This window comes from Pituophis catenifer, unplaced genomic scaffold (genome assembly GCF_029215685.1).
Source record: "Pituophis catenifer annectens isolate HBS135680 unplaced genomic scaffold, rPitCat1.0.hap2 SCAF_3, whole genome shotgun sequence".
Lineage (NCBI taxonomy): Eukaryota > Metazoa > Chordata > Lepidosauria > Squamata > Colubridae > Pituophis > Pituophis catenifer.
This window is the reverse complement of record NW_027256883.1, coordinates 146,450,004-146,470,244: the sequence shown is the minus strand read 5'-3', so window position 1 is coordinate 146,470,244 and position 20,241 is coordinate 146,450,004. Positions and strand designations below refer to the sequence as shown.

General features: G+C 39.4%; 1 protein-coding gene across 1 annotated transcript in view; it reads left to right on the top strand.

The window, feature by feature from the left end:
* The first annotated feature begins 18,648 nt into the window (after window positions 1-18,648).
* SGIP1 (SH3GL interacting endocytic adaptor 1) overlaps window positions 18,649-20,241 on the top strand; it is a 125,002-nt gene continuing 123,409 nt past the window's right edge. The window contains exon 1 of the mRNA XM_070939480.1: window positions 18,649-18,675. Within this exon, the coding sequence (XP_070795581.1) occupies window positions 18,666-18,675 (10 nt within the window). The 5' untranslated portion in view covers window positions 18,649-18,665. The remainder of the gene's footprint in view (window positions 18,676-20,241) is intronic.

Here is a 20,241-nt window from a genome sequence, read left to right as displayed (position 1 = left end):
TGAGAAATTTTGTGATGTCTGAGGCTTTACCCACTTTGAAAATACTTTTATTTATTTAATATCTATTTCACTTATTTGGCTCACACTCAGACCACCAGTGATCATTGGACTGTAAATTGAGAGATACTATCAAACACCTTTTGCTGCTAAAGATAGATATAAACAGATCTAAGATAGATAGACTTAAAATGTCAACTGAGTTGGAGTGTGCCTCTACTTAGGTCTTGTGATTCTGGATGATTTGGGTGTTTTATGTTGTTTTGAATGTTTTCAGCCTTTATACCTGGGTATTGGAGACTTTGGAAGCCAATGCATAGTCTGTTGTGACAGGTATCAAAAGAAATTTTTGGTTTGAAAAACCACCAATGGAATGCTTTGTTATGCAAAGTTAGTTGTTTTACTGACTTTGCCTACAGCCTACAACTATGGGGATCTTTTATTACCACTGCTTTTTGATTAAGAGGTTGGAAGCTGTAGAGCAGAGGTCTTCAAACTTGGCAGCTTTAGGACTTGTGGACTTCAACTCCCAGAATTCTCCAGCCAGCATAGCTGGCTGGAGAATTCTGGGAGTTGAAGTTCACAAGTTTTAAAGTTCACAAGTCTTAAAGATGCCAAGTTTGAAGACCTCTGCTGTAGAGATTAAGGAAGACGACTTTGACAGAGATATGGTATAACTTTGCCTAAGCAAAAGGTGCTGAAGCAATTTTAAAGTTCAGATAACATTTGGGAGTGGTTCAGACAGATTCCTTCCTAATTCACTAGAGTATAAGAAGGATGAAGATGTACAGTACAATCAGACTTGCAAGATTCTACTAGTATAGCCATTAGCCAATCTCAATAAAAGTGTAGCCTTCCTATGAAATTGATTCATGGTCTGGTCTACCTAGTGGGGCTGATAGAGGTGATGGCCTTCAAACTGGATGTTAACTAAGTTAGCTTAGCAAGCATAGGCACTACTGACACCATTGTGGCTGGGCAGAACCAGCAGTTGAATCAAGAATGGAGACACTTGAGAGGGCACGTTGCTTGGACCTGAGAACTTGGGGCTAGCCAGGATTATCTCTCAATGGCTCTCCCTTTACTTTGATTTTAATCATTCCAGGCTAGTTGGCTTAAATTCTTACAGACATTTATGAGTTGCTCAACAGGGTTTAGGTAAAAAGAATGGTTGGATGATGACAATGACAATGACGGTGACGGTGACGGTGACGGTGATGGTGATGATAGTCTTGGGTATCTGGTTGAGTCACCACTATTGGAAGATGAAGAGAAGCAGGGCATTTTACAGCTCCAATGCCTTTTCAGGCAAGAGTAAGAGGGGGGTAACTAGACTAGACTAGACTAGACTAGACTAGACTAGACTAGACTAGACTAGACTAGACTAGACTAGACTAGAGTAGAATAGAATAACAGAGTTGGAAGGGACCTTGGAGGTCTTCTAATCCAACCCCCCCCCTCAAAGCAGGAAACCCTATGCCAAATGGTCAGACAAATGGTTATCCAACATCTGCATGAAAATTTCCAGTGTTGGAGCATTCACAACTTCTGCAGGCAAGTTGTTCCATTTATTAATTGTTCTAACTGCTAGGAAATTTCTCCTTAGTTCTAAGTTGCTTCTCTCCTTGATTAGTTTCCACTCATTGCTTCTTGTTCTACCCTCAGGTGCTTTGAAGAATAGTTTGACTCCCTCTTCTTTGTGGCAACCCCTGAGATATTGGAACACTGCTTTCATGTCTCCCCTAGTCCTTCTCTTCATTGAATGAGACATACCCAGTTCCTGCAACCGTTCTTCATATATTTTAGCCTCCAGTCCCCTAATCATCTTTGTTGCTCTTCTCTGCACTCTTTCTAGAGTCTCAACATCTTTTTTACATCATGGCGACCAAAACTGAATGCAGTATTCCAAGTGTGGCCTTACCAAGGCATTATAAAGTGGTATTAACACTTCACGTGATCTTGATTCTATCCTTGTGTTTATGCAGCCCAGAACTGTATTGGCTTTTTTGGCAGCTGCTGCACACTGCTGGCTCATATTTAAATGGTTGTCCACTAGGACTCCAAGATCCCTCTCACAGTTACTACTATTGAGCAAGGTACCACATATACGGTACCTGTGCATTTTGTTTTTCTTCCCTAAATGTAGAACCTTACTTTTTTCACTGTTGAATTTCATTTTGTTAGATAGCACCCAATGTTCAAGTCTGTCAAGATCCTTCTGTATCTTGAGCCTATCTTCTGGAGTGTTGGCTATTCCTGCCAGCTTGGTGTCATCTGCAAATTTGATGAGTTCCCCATCTATCCCCTCGTCCAAGTCATTGATGAAGATGTTGAAGAGTACTGGGCCTAAAACAGAGCCCTGGGGTACTCCACAGCATACTTCCCTTCATGTAGATGCAGTTCCATTGAGGACTACACGTTGAGTGCGGTTGGTCAGCCAGTTACGAATCCATCTGCTGGTGATGCTGTCTAACCCACATTTTTCTAGTTTATCTAGTAGTAGGTTATGGTCTACTTTATCAAACACTTTACTGAAGTCCAAGTAAATTATATCAACAGTATTCCTCTGGTCCATTAATTTTGTCACTTTGTCAAAGAATGCAATAAGATTAGTCTGGCATGATCTGTTTTTGACAAACCCATGTTGGCTTTTGGTTATTACTTTGTTTGTTCTAGGTATTTGCTGATTTGTTGCTTGATTATCTTTTCCAGAATCTTCCCTGGTATTGAGGCTAGTAGTGAACCTGGATCTGGAGACTTTTCCCTAAGGAATAGCTAGTTTATTTCCCTTTTCCTGCCTCCTTAGGGATTGCATTGGGTGAGAGATAGGGCAAGGGCATGGAAGTCCTGCTTAAGGTGAGAGGCAAACGAGGTGAGAATTGAGGTGCAAGAGTTTGCAAAAGCTATGGGTGCTACGAGAGGCTAGGAAAGGGCCTTTGGGATCTTGAAGCTTTGTACCAGTTGATTGTAATGTTTATGACATCTGTAGCCAGCATGAGAGTGGTTGTAAGTGGTCATGCAGTGCCCAGCAGAGGAAGCTCTCTGATAGTTGGGTCTTGGTCGGGATGTATAAGTTTTTTGTTCTTTTTTTTCTAATGGGGAAGAGAACTAATTAACCTTGCTAGGATGCAGATTTTGTTAATCTTACTGCCTTTGTTGTTGGCTCAAGGGATATAATGGTGTGTGGCATCATATGGACCATTTCATGTATATTCATATATATGTATATTCATACAGATTACACTTTTCATTCTGTTCACTAAATTCTAAGTGCCTACAATATTTATCCTATCCTGGGAGGAATAATTCCAGATTTAGGTTATTTTATATCAGGGTCTTTTAATGTGGCTGAGACATTGTTCTTATGCAATCAGGTGTAATGCAGGTGTAAGTACTGGCATTTTCATAATCCCATTAAGGAATAATGGTTTATATAGTGGCTTGGTTTGGTTTTGATTCAAGAAAGTTGCTTCAGAACATGCAGTAGTACAAAGGTAGCTTCGGTCGGCGACTCTTTAAAGTAGCTGCATCTTTTCTTACAATCTTAGAGCAGCTGCAGAAGGTAGCAGTGTGATCCCAAAAAAAGATATAGCAGGCTGGTGCTATGCTCACACTCCTTCACATGGAATTGCATCTGACTTGCTCCATTGCCCTCCTATATTACTTGATACCTAAGAACATAAGTCGATAACAGTCTACTTTACTCAGAAGAAAGGAAGTCCTCTGCATTGTCAAGTAGGCATTTCCTTCCTACATCCTGTGGCATATTTATGACTTCCTGCTCTGTGCAGCAGTCTCTAATTTTTGGAATCCTTATTGGATGCAGGGAAGGATTTTTTTTTATTTCTTAGTTTTTAAAATCATTTTTCCCTTACACAAGTACAGTTTTTTGCAATTAAAGTGACAAAAAAGGGGGGGGAAATCATAATTAAAATGTTTATGTGAATAGGAAACTGTAAAAATAATACAGATAATATATTATTTTATAAATAATAATATAAAACCAAGTTCAAATTGGCAAAATGTCTTAATAGGAACCCTCCAAATAATCCCAAATCTTCTTTAAAATTTTTCTCAAAAAATTAGTCATGAATCAAAATATTGGTTGTTCAGTGAAAATGATAATTAAGTAATACTAATAACTAGCAAAAAAGTAGTACATTTTAATAATCTGTTTTGCTTCAGTTGTTTTCCAATAAAAGGGCATTTATTCTTTCAGGAACTTCTGAAGACCAAGAGTGATTTGAAAGGAAGAAGAAATATGTTTGGGAATGTCAATTTTGAATTAATTTAAATCCCCAGGGCCAGATAAATTGCATTCTACAGAACTGAGGGAAAATGATGGTCTCACTGGAACTTTATTTATTATCTTTGATAAGTTCTGGAGGATCTGGATGACTCCGGTCATTCAATTGGCTATCAATTCTTGAGTTTGATACTAAAGATTCTTGAGACGTTCATAAAGTTCAGTTTAAGTACCTTGAACATAATAGAATAATTACCAGAAGCCAGAATGGATTTGTTTAAAGTAAATCTTAGCAGGCTAATCTTTATATATATCAGGAAATCATTTCACAAAGTAATCCGTGACATTCTGATTACCAAACTAGTTTTGTGTGGGCTGAATGGCATGGAAATTTAGGACTCATAGTTCAAAGCCAGCTCATTAATAGTTCATCATTCTAGAAAGAAGCAATAAGTAGGTCTCTATTTTCCAATTCTTTTTTTAAATTAAAGTTCAGATGAAGAAATAGAACAAATGCTTATTCAGTCTGAAGATGACACAAAATTGGGATGACTTATACTCTAGCAGATAAGAATAGTTGAATGAGGTATAATAGACACAAATTCATATGGGACAATAATCAAATGAACAGCTGTAAGGTAGAGGGTACTACTTGTTTCAGGGTAGCAATTGACTGCAAATATAAATTACAGTAATGTAGTTGCAAAAGAAACAAAAAACCAAGTTAGATTCAGTATAGTTCCCTGACTTTAAAATAACTTTATTTTTCCTTGCTTTGTACAGACTGTACCATTGTTAAGGCCTTGGTACCACACCTTAAGAAGTACTTATGGCCCAAAATTTCTAATGCTAAGCATGTTGTAACTTTAAATGGTCACTAAACAAATGGTTGTAAGTCAAGGATTACCTGTAACTAGAACAGATTCAGAGAAGAGCAACAATAATTACCAGGAACAACTGTATATGTTTAGCTTTTACTTAAAAGATTTCTTAAAAATTAAATTATTTGTCAAACATAACCAACAAAATGAATATTACCTCAGCAATAATGCACTTAAGAAACTGCATATAAAATAAATGTAGGTGGAGAAACAGTGAAGAAAGAAAAAAGAAGAAACAATATCCTTATGCTATCAATATAAATTTAATACTAACCTTAATGTGAATAAGTTCTAGACCATATGGCTGCACCTTCTCATTTTTAGAATATAATGGATAAAAATGCATATCTTGAATGTATTCCTTAACATCAGAGGTATACATTTCTTTTCATCTACATAAAATAATTCCCCTTGTTGAAGCCCAGGCTTGACAAAGTCGGAGTCCTTCATTAAAATGTCACATTCTATATTTAGGAGTATAATTCAACACTACATTTACATCTTTAATGACTCTGTTTTTTTTTCTCCAAACTTTGCACACATAGGGAGAAATGTGAAACTAAAAGAGAGCCACTAATGGGCACGACTAAATCACACAAAAATCCACAATCTTCCAATGCCAGCCCAAGAATCTTCAGCCTTGAGAAGATCACAGTGGAACTACGAGAGCATTCTTTTGATGCCAGAAAACATGTTGTATACCGGAAAGACTTAACTTACTCTATTGCTCTGAAGCGCCAGTCATGAAATAAAGCTATTAAGTTCCAAAAAAGCAAGCTCCAACTGAATATCCGAAAAAGGTTCACAAGATAAGAGCAGCTTGATAGGACAACCAATGATCCAGAGAGGCCATAGGTCCCTCCACCAAATAGATAGCTATTTATTAGGGATAGTTGAGTCTGATTCCTGCACTGAAAACAGGAATCCGTCTGATTCAGTAGGACCATCTGATTAATACTACATGGTACTACAGGAAACCTGAACTATCTTCACCAGTAACATTAAACTCCACAAAAATGACATCTCTGAGATTCTCTACAAAAGATAAACCAATCTAAGATGGTAATACCCAATTAAATTGTTGCATATGAAAGCAGGGTTGGTATAAAACAAATTTATATTAGAAAGAAACTTGTAGCAATCTTTACATTAGAAGAATGGAGGCAATTTGAATTTGGCAATTTGGATTTTTTCTGCTGGGACCTTATCACATATCACCAGCCTTGCTGAAATAGATGAATCACAAGAGAGGGAAAACAGTGCATGAACATTTTGCTGAGATTTCAGAAACTTGAATGAATGAATGAATGAATGAATGAATGAATGAATGAATGAATGAATGAGCTGGAAGGGACCTTGGAGGTCTTCTAGTCCAGTCCCCTGCTCAAGCAAGAGAACCTATACCATTTCAGATAGGTGACTCTTCTTAAAAACTCTCCATCCAGTGATGGAGTGCCCATGATTTCTGAAGGCAAGCTGTTCCACTGGTTAATTGTCCTCACTGTTAGGAACTTTCTTCTTAATTCCAGGTTGCTTCTGTCTTTGATTAGTTTCCAACCATTGTTTCTTGTCCTGCCCTCTGGTGCTTTGGAGGATAATTTGACCCCTTCTTCTTGTGGAAAAATTATGAGAAAAATTGCAAAACAAAACTATTTAAAAAAATCTCCTGTAGGTTTATTCTTGGGTGCTCTTGTTCTCTCTTTCACTTGGTAAAACTAGGAGTAACCTTATATTCATTTTGAGAGGGAAACCAATTGATGGGTTAAATTTATATATAGTTTTTTGCTCTGATTTTATCATAAGCTAGTTTTTCATTTGAAAAGGATGGCACACAATTTCCATTGGAAACCAATAACAATATTGTCTGCTTGGAAGTCGTTCAGTAGGCGCTAATTGCTACAGAGGGATGATCATAGCTACTGTCAAATGGTATTTGTCAGATTTGATTATCATAAGTTCTAGAAAGGAAAGTCAGCATTTTCTTTCAGTGTGCATATACGAGGGTGAATAAAATGTGCCCAGCGTGAAATATGAGATGTTTCAGATTCAGAATGCTCGAAAAGGTCAAAGGCATTAGATGCAACATATTAAATGGGCTGAACTGAATAATAGGGTAGGAATGCAATAAACATGTCCATGATGTATAGTACATGGCTTCATTTTGAATGCATTATCTAGATTTAGAGCCAAGACATATATTGTGTGTCATTTTTTTCACTAATCAATTCTTGAGCTGTCAGGACTGAATGTGGGAATACTCTTTTACTTCTGAAAAAAAGCCCAAAACGCATGGATCATTCTCTTGTTTTTGTTTGTGCTCTTTGTGTCTACTGTCACTATATTTTGACTGGAGATGAAGCTGGTGGATTTGAGCTTTATTTAGCAAATCCCTTCCTATCAGAATGTAAAGCTCCTTGTACTTAGCAGGATAACAAGACAGGGAGTATCACTTTGAGATGTAAGTGAAGCAGCAAAGGTAGAATTGCTTGAGCAGGATGTGTCACATCTAGTAAAACATAATTTCATTCTTGGCTTTGATGATTCTCTGACAATTAAAAAAAATCCTTGTGGTGAATTCAGTTTGCTTTACGTTTCTATACGTAGGCTGCAAAACCTCAAAGCCTTCTTTAAAGGTTCAGATTATAATCCAAGGGATTTTGCTGTGCATCTTCTTATGTCAGGACTGTGAACATCCTAAATTCTAGATGACAATTGAGAATAGTAGAGATAGAGCATGTTTTAATGGTATTTCAATATTTTTATTCTGCCTTTCTATTAAGAACAATGCACACCTGATAAGGATGATTCATGGAATATTTATAACCTTTGTCTTTCCCTGAAAACTCACTGAGAATTTCAATCATATATTTATTTCAATATTAATATGAGATACACAATTTGAAATAATTGCATTTACAAATAAAGCATTTTTCCATAATAATTATTCCAAGATATTTAAGAAAATTCAAATATAAAGATAGCCCCAATTTTCACAGATTTCTATAGATACATGAAAGTTTATTAGAAGACTACAAAACTTTGCTCTGATCAATTGAATATCCTGATAATTTACTAAAGAGTTGTGCTATGTCCTATTGGTGTAGAACAGGGGTGTCGAATTCAATTTCATTGAGGGCAACATCAGGGTTGTGGATGACCTTGTGGGGCCGGGTGGTTGTGGCCGGGATGGTCATGGCCAACTCAATGTTGCTCACATTGGGGGGGGGTGCCTGTGGTGGCCCGGGTGGGGCTGGGGGGATCCATTGTCTCCAGTGAGTGCCCATAGGGCAGTGGTGGCCCCTCGCTGACTCCAGGGCGGCCCTGTGGATCTAAGGCTGACAGTGTTCAGGCCCAGATGGCCGCTACCAAGTTTTAGATCAGTGCCCCGCCAACCTGGGCCAGCGCTGAGGCGCTGGGGGACAGTCCTTCACTGTTTCCAGGGCAGCCTTGCGGGCCACATCTAACCACATTGCAGACTGGATTTGGCCCCTGGGCCTTGAATTTGACACCCCTGGTGTAGAACATTCATAATAATCAATTGATTATGTGCCATCAAATAATGTTCACTTCCTAGCAACCACATAGATAGATATTCTTCATGATGACCTTTGTCCTTGGAGGAATCAGATTATCTAGATCTGTTTCAAGTGGGCTTCAGACCAGGATTTAGCACAGAGCAGCCTTGGTCAGACTTGTTGATGACCTGTGGCAGAGAGGAATGGAGGCGGTACATTCATCTTTGTTTTCCTGATCCCTCAGTGGATTTTAATACTGTCAACCACAGCAGGAGAGGAGAGGAGGAAGGAAGGAAGGAAGGAAGGAAGGAAGGAAGGAAGGAAGGAAGGAAGGAAGGAAGGAAGGAAGGAAGGAAGGAAGGAAGGAAGGAAGGAAGGAAGGAAGGAAGGAAGGATTCAACTTGAACCATCTACTAGTATCTTTTAGAGATGATGAGTCAGAACATTAAATATGTTATGATTGCATGGCTGGTACTATTAAAAAGTACCACCTGGATCAAGGTGTGAAAACTTGTGAGCATAAGCATCTATAACTTGCATGGCATTGGAATAGCTGAGATTCCCACAAGAGCTATGCTGAATCTCCCAACTACCTTTCATCCACATGACATGGAGAAAAGAAGGGCATTCTCTTTCTACTTTCCTTCCCTTTAAGTGTGTGTACAGAGTGATGCCCAGATCTAAACTTGTGGAATATTTTCTAATGAATTAGTTAGAAACCAATCAGCCATGCTCCTGGCGTGCACGATGGAAACTTCACTGAGTGTGCTCTGACATATAATATCCTATCTTCTTTTTAAAAGACGTCCAGTGAAACAGTAACAATTTAGTGGCTGAAGAATATCTATCCTACCCAGTGTCTAAAAAGGTAAACGAAATTATACCAAGGAGCAAGTTGAAGCAGGGATGTTTCTTAAAACAGTGTATAGTAACTCAATATCTGTAATGGCATGTAGAAATGCGACTGGGGGAAGAAACATAGTCAAGGAACCATCAGTTTAAAAATAACTTAGATGTCAGCCTTGCACGATAAATCAGACAGGAATCATGGCCACGTGTATATTTCTCCCTCCTTCCCTTTTACAGCCCAAGAAAACTAGGGAGGGACTCTTCTGAGGTGCTTGCCCCATCCACCTTCCTGCTCCAGACAAAGTTGCCTTTCATTTGTTCCCTTGGCTGCATCTCTTCTCTCTGTCTCCTAAGGTCATTTCCACATACCATTACAACAGCACAACCAGTCCCTTCCACTCTCTCTCTCTCTCTCTCTTTCTTCAGGTTCTTTAACATTTTTATTTTTGCTTTATCTCCTTCCCTAAATATTGGATATTATGTCTTAAAGAACTGCCTTTGCAAAAAGCTGATTGTTATCATCTTTCCCTTTGCATTTACAGAAATTATTGTTTAGTTCCCTTGTTTGCCAATTGGGCCCACAATACTTGCTGATGTCATCGATCCATCTTTTTTGTGGATGCTTTTTATCAAGTGAGATCCATTCTATCCCTGCCTTGGTCCACCTGCCATCAGATCTTCTTGCTATGTGGTCAGCCCATTCCCATTTCAATTCTTTTACTCTCTTGATGATACCATATTCTTTCATTTCTCTCTAATTCATGTGCAGGTATTTCTCTCCTGTCTTGTAATGCTGACCATGTATCTTTCCATGGCTCTTTGCACCACTTGTAGCTTTTGTATCGATTGTAAGGGTAGTGTCCATGTTTCACTGGCATATTACATCTTTCTAAGGCTTGAAATATAGATTAGAAATTCATGAAGAAATAAAGATGAGGAACTGAAACTAAAGTGGAACTATAAATAGATACTTAGTAGTGTCCCAACTTTTAACAAGAAACCAAGTGTGCATATTTGTGGTTTGTTCCTTCTTTTCTTATGAGGTAGCTAACATAAATTGGGAATTTAAGGCTACTGTTGAGGATGGGGGACTGGATCTATGACTCTTAACAGACCCAGTCTCGGGAGCATGGTAGCTTGTGTGGTTAGGACACTGAGTCAGAAGACCTTTGAGAGGCTGACAGGTTGGCAGTTCAAAACTTAAGAGTGTGGGTTACGTGAAGGAATGAGCTCCCTCCAGTTTGTCCCAGCTCCTGCTAAACTAGCAGTTGGAAAGCATGCAAATGCAAGTAGTTAAAGAGGTACCACATCAGTGGGAAAATAACAGGGATGTGAAAGAAACACCCTTGGGAGTCCCCTGGGCAATGGTGATGTCACCGGCTAATCCTTCAACCCAGAAGCCCCTTGGTAGGTGCTTCTGACACCAATGCAGCAGTAGCAGACACAACCATCAAACTAATATTGTGAAAAGGTATTTTTGTAATATTTGGACTTTTCTTTTTCAGAAACATTGTCCAACATCCTGTTGTAATTTAATGAACATGCAGCTAGGTACACCCACATTACACCAATTCTCTGCGAGCTGCACTGGCTCCCTATCGGTCTCCGGACGCAATTCAAGGTGTTGGTTATTACCTTTAAAGCCCTACATGGCTCAGGGCCAGGTTATCTTCGAGATCGCATTCTAGCACTTAGCTCCCAGTGACTGGTAAGATCTCACAGAGCTGGTCTCCTCAGGGCCCCATCAGCTAAACAATGTCGGTTGGTGGGCCCGCGGGGGAGGGCCTTCTCTGTGACTGCTGGAACCAATTACCTCCTGAGGTCCAGACCGCCCCCACCCTATTGGCCTTCCGGAAAGCAGGGAAGACCTGGCTTTTTCGGCAGGCCTGGGGCCATTGTTCTCACTACGGAGATCTTGGAGACTCGCTACGGAGATCTTGGCCATGGAATGGAATGTATGGGTTTTTAATGTTTTCTTTTAAAAAAAGTTTACGGGATATTGTTCACATTGTTTTTTGCTGTAAGCCGTCTAGGGACTCAGCATAGAAATGCGACTAATAAATAATTATGTGTGTATATTTTCTTTTCAAAATTTAGCTATTTTCATGTAAGAGTTCAATACCTGTTATTTTCTGTAATTAGACAATAGATATGTATTATCCTTAAAATTAAATGTATTTCTTATTTAAGTTAATTAACAACAATAAAATATTGTAGATTCCATGAAAGCAATATTTCAAATGTGCTTTACTGAAGTATTTTCCTTTACTACTGTTTAAGCAGCTAATCGTGGTTTCATCTTTAAATAACAAAATCTTAAATATGACTCCCGTAGAGCACCATTCTGCAAAATAATCGTCCTTTCTTGTTGGTTAGCTTGTAAAGTCCAGTTAAGTTCTTTTCATGAGGGAGGAGAGAGAGGCAGGGCATTTCTACTGTATAGAAAGACTGCATAAATCTTGCATTTCTCAAAGCTTCTTTGCTTCCAACAGGCATCTAGATTTCTTCAATGTGTGTACCCTTATCCTACTAAAATGCCTTCTGTTCTTTAATTAATTTGAAATAAGACCCTTAGCTTTCAGTAGAATAAGAGGTTGTTATGTAGAGAGTCCTTAGTAAATCAAGTGTTCCGCCAAGAGACTTTTGATTGAATTGAGAAGAAATTAAAAGAAAAATCGAAGAATTGCAGCAGGAACTGGGTCTGCTGTGTTAAAGAGTTACAGGAACATCGTGACTGCAGACACTGTATTTATTTTATAATTCATTCATTGTGCTTCAAAATGATACACTTTGGAACTTTCTACATTTGCGGTTTTTATTTTTATTTTGTGCCTTTGTCGGCGTTGATTTCTGGAAACTGCCTGAAGTAGTTCCTACAGTTTTCTTGGCAAGATTTTTCAAATGTGGTTTGCCATTGTCTTCTTTTTGGGGCTGAGGCAGAATGATTGGTCCAAGTCACCCAGCTGGCTTTGCATTTCAGGTGGGACTAGAACTCACAATCTTCTGGTAAAATTCCACATATGAGATAACTCCCCCTCTCTCCCCCTCCCTCCCTCCCTCTCCCTCTTCCCCTCTCTCTCCAACTGCCAGCCTCTCCAAGGCCAGTTCCTGCCATCTCTCTCTGGATCCTGCTCAGATATGACTGAGAGATATTGTAAGTAACTCAGTATCTTAAAGATGACCTTAAGATATTGTAAGCTTGCAGAACTTTTCTTGCTGGGATTAATGGATAGTCAGTTAGAAAGAGTCAATTACAAAGATCATTTTTATATTCCATTACTGCTGTGAGACTCTTCTAGATGCAAAAACAGAAAGACTCTGAAATAGCCACCATGGAGGAATGGTTGGTGAAGATGACAGAACTACCAGAGATAGCAAAATTAACTTGTTTGGCTAGTGAAAGCTCAATAACTAAATTTATTAGTAACGGGAAACCCTTTGTGGGTTTTTTGCTGAAAAAAGAAAAGAAAAATGAACATGTGATTTATAGATTTGAAGATTAGAAAGGGTAGCTTATATAAAGAAGGAAATTATGATATAAATTTAGAGAGAGAGAGAAAGGGTAAAATATAAATCTTTTTTCTTTTTTTTTCTTTTCTATTTTTTCTATTTTTTCGATATTTCTTTTTCAGTTTCTTATTACTTTATTTTTCCTTCATTCAAAAATCCTAATGTTTTTGATTCTGTTGAAAAGTGACAATTTTTTCTTAAATAGGAAGCAATAGCATTACAGACACATTTCTCCACTACATATATAGAATGTATGAATAGTGTTACATATATGTTGGGCACATTCACACCGCATTGATCCACCTATCATACCTGAGCAAAAAGAAGGCAAAGACATACAAATGACTGAAGGAAAAATGTGTCACCTTATATTATAAGGATTCCCAAATTTGTATAAATATGGCAATTCCCAAATAACTGTATTGTGAGAGGAATATGGAGATAGCTACTAAAGGGCAATAGCTATTAAGCAGTTATTCTTAGACTACATAGCTTTAATAGTACCATCCCTCCATGATAGGTGAAAAATGGGGATTTCTTGAAGCAATGGAAGCACCATGGGTCTATCACCATTGCTTGAAAAACTCAGTGCCATCTGCAAATCCTGGATACCCATAAGACTGTTAATCTGATTTATTAATCAGACTGTTAGCCTGATTTATTAAAGCATTGAGGAAGCAATTCCTTGTAGTCTCACACACCCAGGCGATGAAAAACATGTATGATAGAAGACATTGGTTCATAGTTCACAAATCCCACTTTGGAGATCTAAATAAATAAATAAACAAACTTTATTACGGTCACAGACCAGCAATAGACAAGAATTATCACTGTTTACAATAGTGTTAAAAATATTACTTAAAATAATGGTAAGTAATAACATCCATAATAATAAAACACATGGTACTGTCATGGAAAAATCCAATCAAAGAAACAGAAGACAGTAATACAAACCAATAATTCTTACTTTGAGATTCAGAGGTTTATTTCAGTAATAATTTGGATCATAAACAATAATAATACAACTTACATTAACAACCCATTGCAATGAGGTCCATTGACATAGCTGGTTCAGCAAGGACAGCTATAGGCCCTTAACTCATTTCGAGACATACTTTTTATACTCTTCTGCTCACATTTCACAACTTACTTCCTTTTTCTTTCTGACAGTCAGTTCTTTCTCCCTGAGTATCAAACTTCAATACATGCCCTAAATATAGATTCACTTTGGAGATCTGGCTACCCTATCTACTTGATGGCTTCCAGAAGATTGTTTTAAAAAATGAGCTTTTCATTAAATGTTTCAGTAATGGTTTACCTGCTGCATCAACACTTACATTTATTTTTTATTTTTGTTATTGCTATGCTCTATTTTTGTCATTACAATAATGTTATGATTTATTTCTGGAGTGTGTGTGTATAATTTCTATTTGTTAATAATAATAATTGTTGGAGCACCCATGGGATCACCCCTCTCACCTGTCATTGCCAACCTCTATATGGAATACTTTGAAACCCAAGCTCTAGAAAAATCTGATCAAACCCAAACTCTGGCTCAGATATGTGGACGACACCTTCATAATCTGGCCACATGGGAAAGAAAAACTGGACAACTTCCTCACACACCTCAACAGCCTACACCCCAAAATACAGTTCACCATGGAAACAGAAGCGAACAACCAACTTCCCTTCCTGGATGTCTTAGTCTACAGAAAATCCAATGGCTCCCTAGGACACACCATCTACCAGAAGAAAACACACACAAACCGCTATCTGCACGCACTCTCACACCACCACCCTGCCCAGATCAACTCTGTAGCCAAGACACTCATTTCCAGAACAAAACGCTTAGCTGACGAACAACACCTAAAAACCGAACTACACACTCTCACTAACGTACTAACATCCAATGGATTCCAAAGAAATAAGATCACCAACCTAATCCAAAAAGAAACCCCCACTAAAATCCAAGACAGAGAACAAGAAAACGGCAAAGCCCTCCTCCCATACATAAAAGGCACCACAGACAGAATAAGCAAAATCCTCCACAAACATAACATCAAGACAGCATTCTGCACAAACCGAAAAATATCCACCATCCTAAGGAACTCCAAAGACAAAATTGAGTTAGAAAATCAAGGAGTATATGAAATCCCATGCACCGCCTGCCCCACCACATACATCGGACAAACCAACAGACGAATAAGTGCACGCATAGAAGAACACAAGAACTCAGTCAGAAAAGAGGAACCAACTTCTTCCCTGGTCCAACACCTTAAAGCCACAGGACATGATATTGACTTTAAAAAGACCAGAACTATCGCCAAAACTGAACACTTTAACAACAGAATAATCAGAGAAGCCATTGAGATAGAAAAACGCCCACACAGCATGAACAAATGAGACGATACCTCCCGCCTACCAGCCATTTGGAAACCCGCCCTTATTGACAAACGAGTCCCTAACACGACGAATGACACCAGACCCACACTCACGAGAGCCACACAGGATGTCACCACCACACATCCACGCAGAAAGCAGACTCAAACCCACACTGATAATGAGCCACGACCAAGGACCAGAAGCCAAACCGCAGCTGCATCATTAGCCACTTTAAACCCCTCCAATCCATACATGAAGCAGACTGACACCCACCATGAAGAGCTCGCACGGTCACAAACACGAAGCCAAACAACAACAACGCAGCTCACCAGCTCAAATCCCCCTGCAACTCAGACTAAGCTGAGCACAACCAAGCCCCCACCCAAACAGAACACACCCCCATCCAATCAGAGCACAACCAACCCCCCATCCAATCAGAGCACAGCCAAGCCCCTAACCAATCAGAACACACCTCCACCCAATCAGAACACAGCCAAGTTCCCACCCAATCAGCTCACACCCCCACTAGCAGTTAAAAGGAAGAGACAGCTGCGATCTCACATTGCTCCTGGAAGCACGAAGCCGAGAACACCAGCCTGAAGATGACGAATGAGACTTCGTCGAAACGTCGCCAAGACACTTCCAATTTTACGTGGGAGAAGACCCGAATAACCAAAGACCTACATACAAACACACGCGAAAACCTGAGAAAACATATATATATATATATATATATATATATATATATATATATATATATATATATATATATATATATATATGTATATATATGATATTGTGTGTGTGTGTCTGTATATATATATGTTTTCTTTTCTTTTCGTAGGCCTTTATGTGTATTTCTCTTTAGCCAGGTTCTTCCTACGTAAACCAAGATTTTTATGCAGCCCTAGTTCAGTGAAATCACAATCCACTAGTTTCTGGGTTTTTTTCAGGCAGCCAGCAAGCACCATTGGGCAGCAGGGTCCTTGCTGGCTGCCTGAAAAAAGCCTAGAAAGCCTAGTGGATTGTGATTTCACTGAACTAGGGCTGCATAAAAATCTTGGTTTACGTAGGAAGAACCTGGCTAAAGAGAAATACATACATACATACATACATACATACATACATACATACATACATACGTTTAGCGTATGCTATCCCAACTGAATATTTTACTGATTCTGACTTGTAAAATATAGGTTCAGCATCTACCAAAGTTTTTTATTTGGATTCTTCCTCTGTAAACTATCAAGATGCAACTGGGTTGAATCTAAAGATAAAGTACATAATTTTTTTTTTAAATGGAGGTTGTACATCTGAAATTCTTTCTGAGTCATCAAAACTTGTCCTGAATGAGAATTTGCAAATTCAAATTCCATGCACCTGAATTTCCAAACCCAAATTAAATTATCTGCTTGGGATTTGTGTTATTTAAAAATATCTACAGATAAAGAGCAAAAATAATAATAATAATAAAAAGACCTCAAAGCCCTTGTGCAAGACAGGTCATTGGAAATATGTAGGATCCGGTTTGTCAGAATAGATCCTCTAGCAAAATATATACAGTTAAACAAATGGAAAAAAAGATATTTGTCTGTCAGCTTCACCAAGTTCTTCTAATCCTGGTGTCATCTGGAAGCTGTTTGCTTTTCCAAATCAGTAAGAGCATCTCAAACAAATTCTCAATGAACCAAATGTTAACTTCTTCTAGCCACTGCCCAGGCTAAGAGTGCTCCTGCCCTATGCAAAAATTTCCATAGAGGAAAAAAATAGCAGCGGTTAGAGAAATGCTATCGGGCTTGATTAAATATGGATGTCATGGAAAGGAGGTAAAAGAGAAACTGGAGATGCTTAGAAGCAGCTCTGCATCTCTCTCTTCCCCTCCCTAATTGAAAACAGTTTGGCTTGTCAGAAGGAAAACAATCACCTGTTTGTTGTTCCCTTGCATGTGCCAATTTTTCCAAATTAGAGGAGGCTGTAGTAGCTCTGTTGGTGTCTTTGCAGGATAAGAGCTGGGAGTCATAAAAAGCTCAGCTGGAAATCCCAGGTTTTTTTGTTTTTTTAAAAAAATATTTTTGAGTTGAGAATGAAGAGTGTGGTTGTTGGGTTTTGTTTTTTTGTTGTTTGTTTGTTTGTTTTTGTTCCTCTGCACTGGCATTGCAGGGAAACGTGTGTGTTTCGAAGGCTGCTGATGTGAAAATCCTTCTCCTGGGCCTTTTGTTTCCTTTTTCGTGGCAATTCCCTGCCCTTTGGCACGGATGCACTAGGAGCGAAATTAATTTCAAGATTCCCGTGGAAGATGGCCTCGATGAAATTCCCTCTGCATCCTCCTCCTAGGGATAATTGGGATGTGACGTCATATGAATTGATTCTTCTCCTGAATGGTTGGGAAGGGGGAGAGAGATTGACAGGGAGGGGAGAGAGAGAGGGAGGGAAGGAGGGAGGGAGAGAGAGAGAGAAGCTCATCAGCCAACACATAAATGTGAAACCACATTAACAGCTCCTCTGTTACGAGAACCTGACATCTTGGCTTTCCCAAGCCTGATTATTGCATTGCAGCCTCTAATTCTCAGGCTGGTTTTTTGCTACCTGGTTTTTTGTTTTTTTAATTTCCATTGATTCCATTGATTTCTTTCCCCCCCCCCCACCCTCCACCTTCCTGGCAGGATCTGTTGATCAAACGTGCTGCTCCAGAAGCTGATAGAGATGGGAAACGCATCACGACAGAGAGATCCAGAGGGGCTGGGCATGCATGTTGAAAGCGAGGGAGGCAAAGAGGGGAAAAAATTGGTTCCTGTGTTCTCCAGGGGTATTGTGTCAGGAGATGCAAGCAAGGGACCATGTGACGAGTGAGAAAGCTGGAGGGATTGGTTGAGATGCTAGCAGCAAGTGTGTGAGCTAAGCTGGCTCCTTCCACCACCACCCCTCCCTCCCTTTCTCTCCTCTCTGCTCTCTCTCTCTCTCTCTTACCCGTTCTCTCTCTCTCTCAGCATCTTTCTGTGATTCTGTAGGTGATACAGTCACAGCAGCATCCATGGCCTGCCTTTTGCCTTAGCCCACTCTCCTTCTGTTTTGATTCCCCATATTTCTTCTCCTTTCCTCCTCCCTCCCTTCCTCCCTCCCTCCCTTCCTTTTTTTTTTTCCTTCCCCCTCTGACAGTTTCACCAGCGATGCATCTGAGATCCCGGCACTGAGAGTTTACATGAAGCATCTGCTCAACTGGAGTCATAATTTCCCGTATTTTTTTCAGCCTCTGTAGAAACTGAGGAATGCAATTCTGCCACCATGATGGAAGGTAGGTCCTTTGGCTGCTTTAGGCTCGGTGTTTCTGCTGCTGTTTCTCAGGGCAGCATTTGCAGGGCAGATAATGAGGATGCTGGAGGTGCTGTCATTTAGTCTCAGTTATGAGGATTGATTTTTTTTTTAAAAAAAAGAGCCCAGTTTTGGATTATGACAATAGTTGTCTTTCTGGATACCCTTTGCGGTGATCAAATTGTCAGTTCTGTTGGTGCATCTGAGGAGCTTAGTATTATTATTATTCATGGAGCTTTTTATTTCCAGGATGGAAAATAAAATCCAGTAGTCTATGGCCTGTAGAAATAGTCTCAGCCCAAGGAAAGAGAGAAGTAGTTGCCCCAAAAGACTGAGATGTTTTTGCTTTGGTCCGATCCCTCCCCCCCCACCATCAAAATTGATGCTTGAGAGAATATTGTCATTTTAAAAAACAAGGGAAAGAGGAGATAGAATATCACGTATCATTCTAAGCTGATGTTCTGCAATCTTTTCAGAGGAAAGATTTTATTTTATGTAATGGAATTCTTTATTTATTTATCCTTATTTCAAGGTATGCCCTTCAAATAACTGGTGGAAATTGGTTAAAGGAAGAGCCTTTTGATATCTATCTGCTTGTATGAGGTTTGTGGTCTGCAGCTTGCATGTTCAGCAGTTGTAGCCGTGGGTTATGGTGCTTATAGGCAGAAAGTACAAGAAGTCCAGGCAGCTTCCTTGGGCCTGCAGTAACAGGACAGGATGAGCCGGTTGGGCCTTCAGGCTTTAATACCACCCAATGTGCCTATGATCTGCTGCAGGCCCACCATATAGCCATCATGGAACATGGGCATTTGCTAGGTTAAGGTGATGGGTGAAAGTAGGACAGGAGGTAGGTTGCATTGCAGTAGCCAGGGCAATTTGACTAGGGACAACAGCAGATGGCAGCAAAGAAATAGAGACATCCATAACTCTCTGCTGTCATCTAGTGGTGGTCGGGATTTTTCACCTAGTTGTCTGGATTTTTTTTTCAGATTTAGTCAATGCTTAGGGGCAAAACAACTTCCACTCCAAAGAGGGTGCCTAGGGCGACTGACTGCTGCCTGTCTTGTGGGCAGCTGGTGGACACCACCCCAGGAAGCAGAACAAAACCTCTCACTAGTTTAAGTGGCAACTAATTTGGGGGTGACAGAGTTGCCCAACAGTTTACTAGAGTGAAATGGATGAGAGTTTACATAAAACATTGAAGTATATACATTTAAACATGTAATAGAATTAAGGCCGTCTGATTGGTTTCTGGAATGGAATTTAATGAAGATGAGGAGTATGTTTTGATTTCATATGTTCTTAAGTACCTCAAGTCCAGGCCAAAGAAAACATGTTATGGAGTTACGATAAAAATTCTGAAATGTAGATGGTGTACAGATCACAATGACAGATGGAGCGATGAGGTTTAAGAGTACTAAGTGCATAAATAGAGCAGTTAGTATATAAATAGAGTACTAAGTCTCTATTTCTTCTGGTCTCCATGCTGTAGATGATACTTTTGGCAAAAATTGACTGACACTTGCAAAGGCCTGCGTCTCAAACCTGA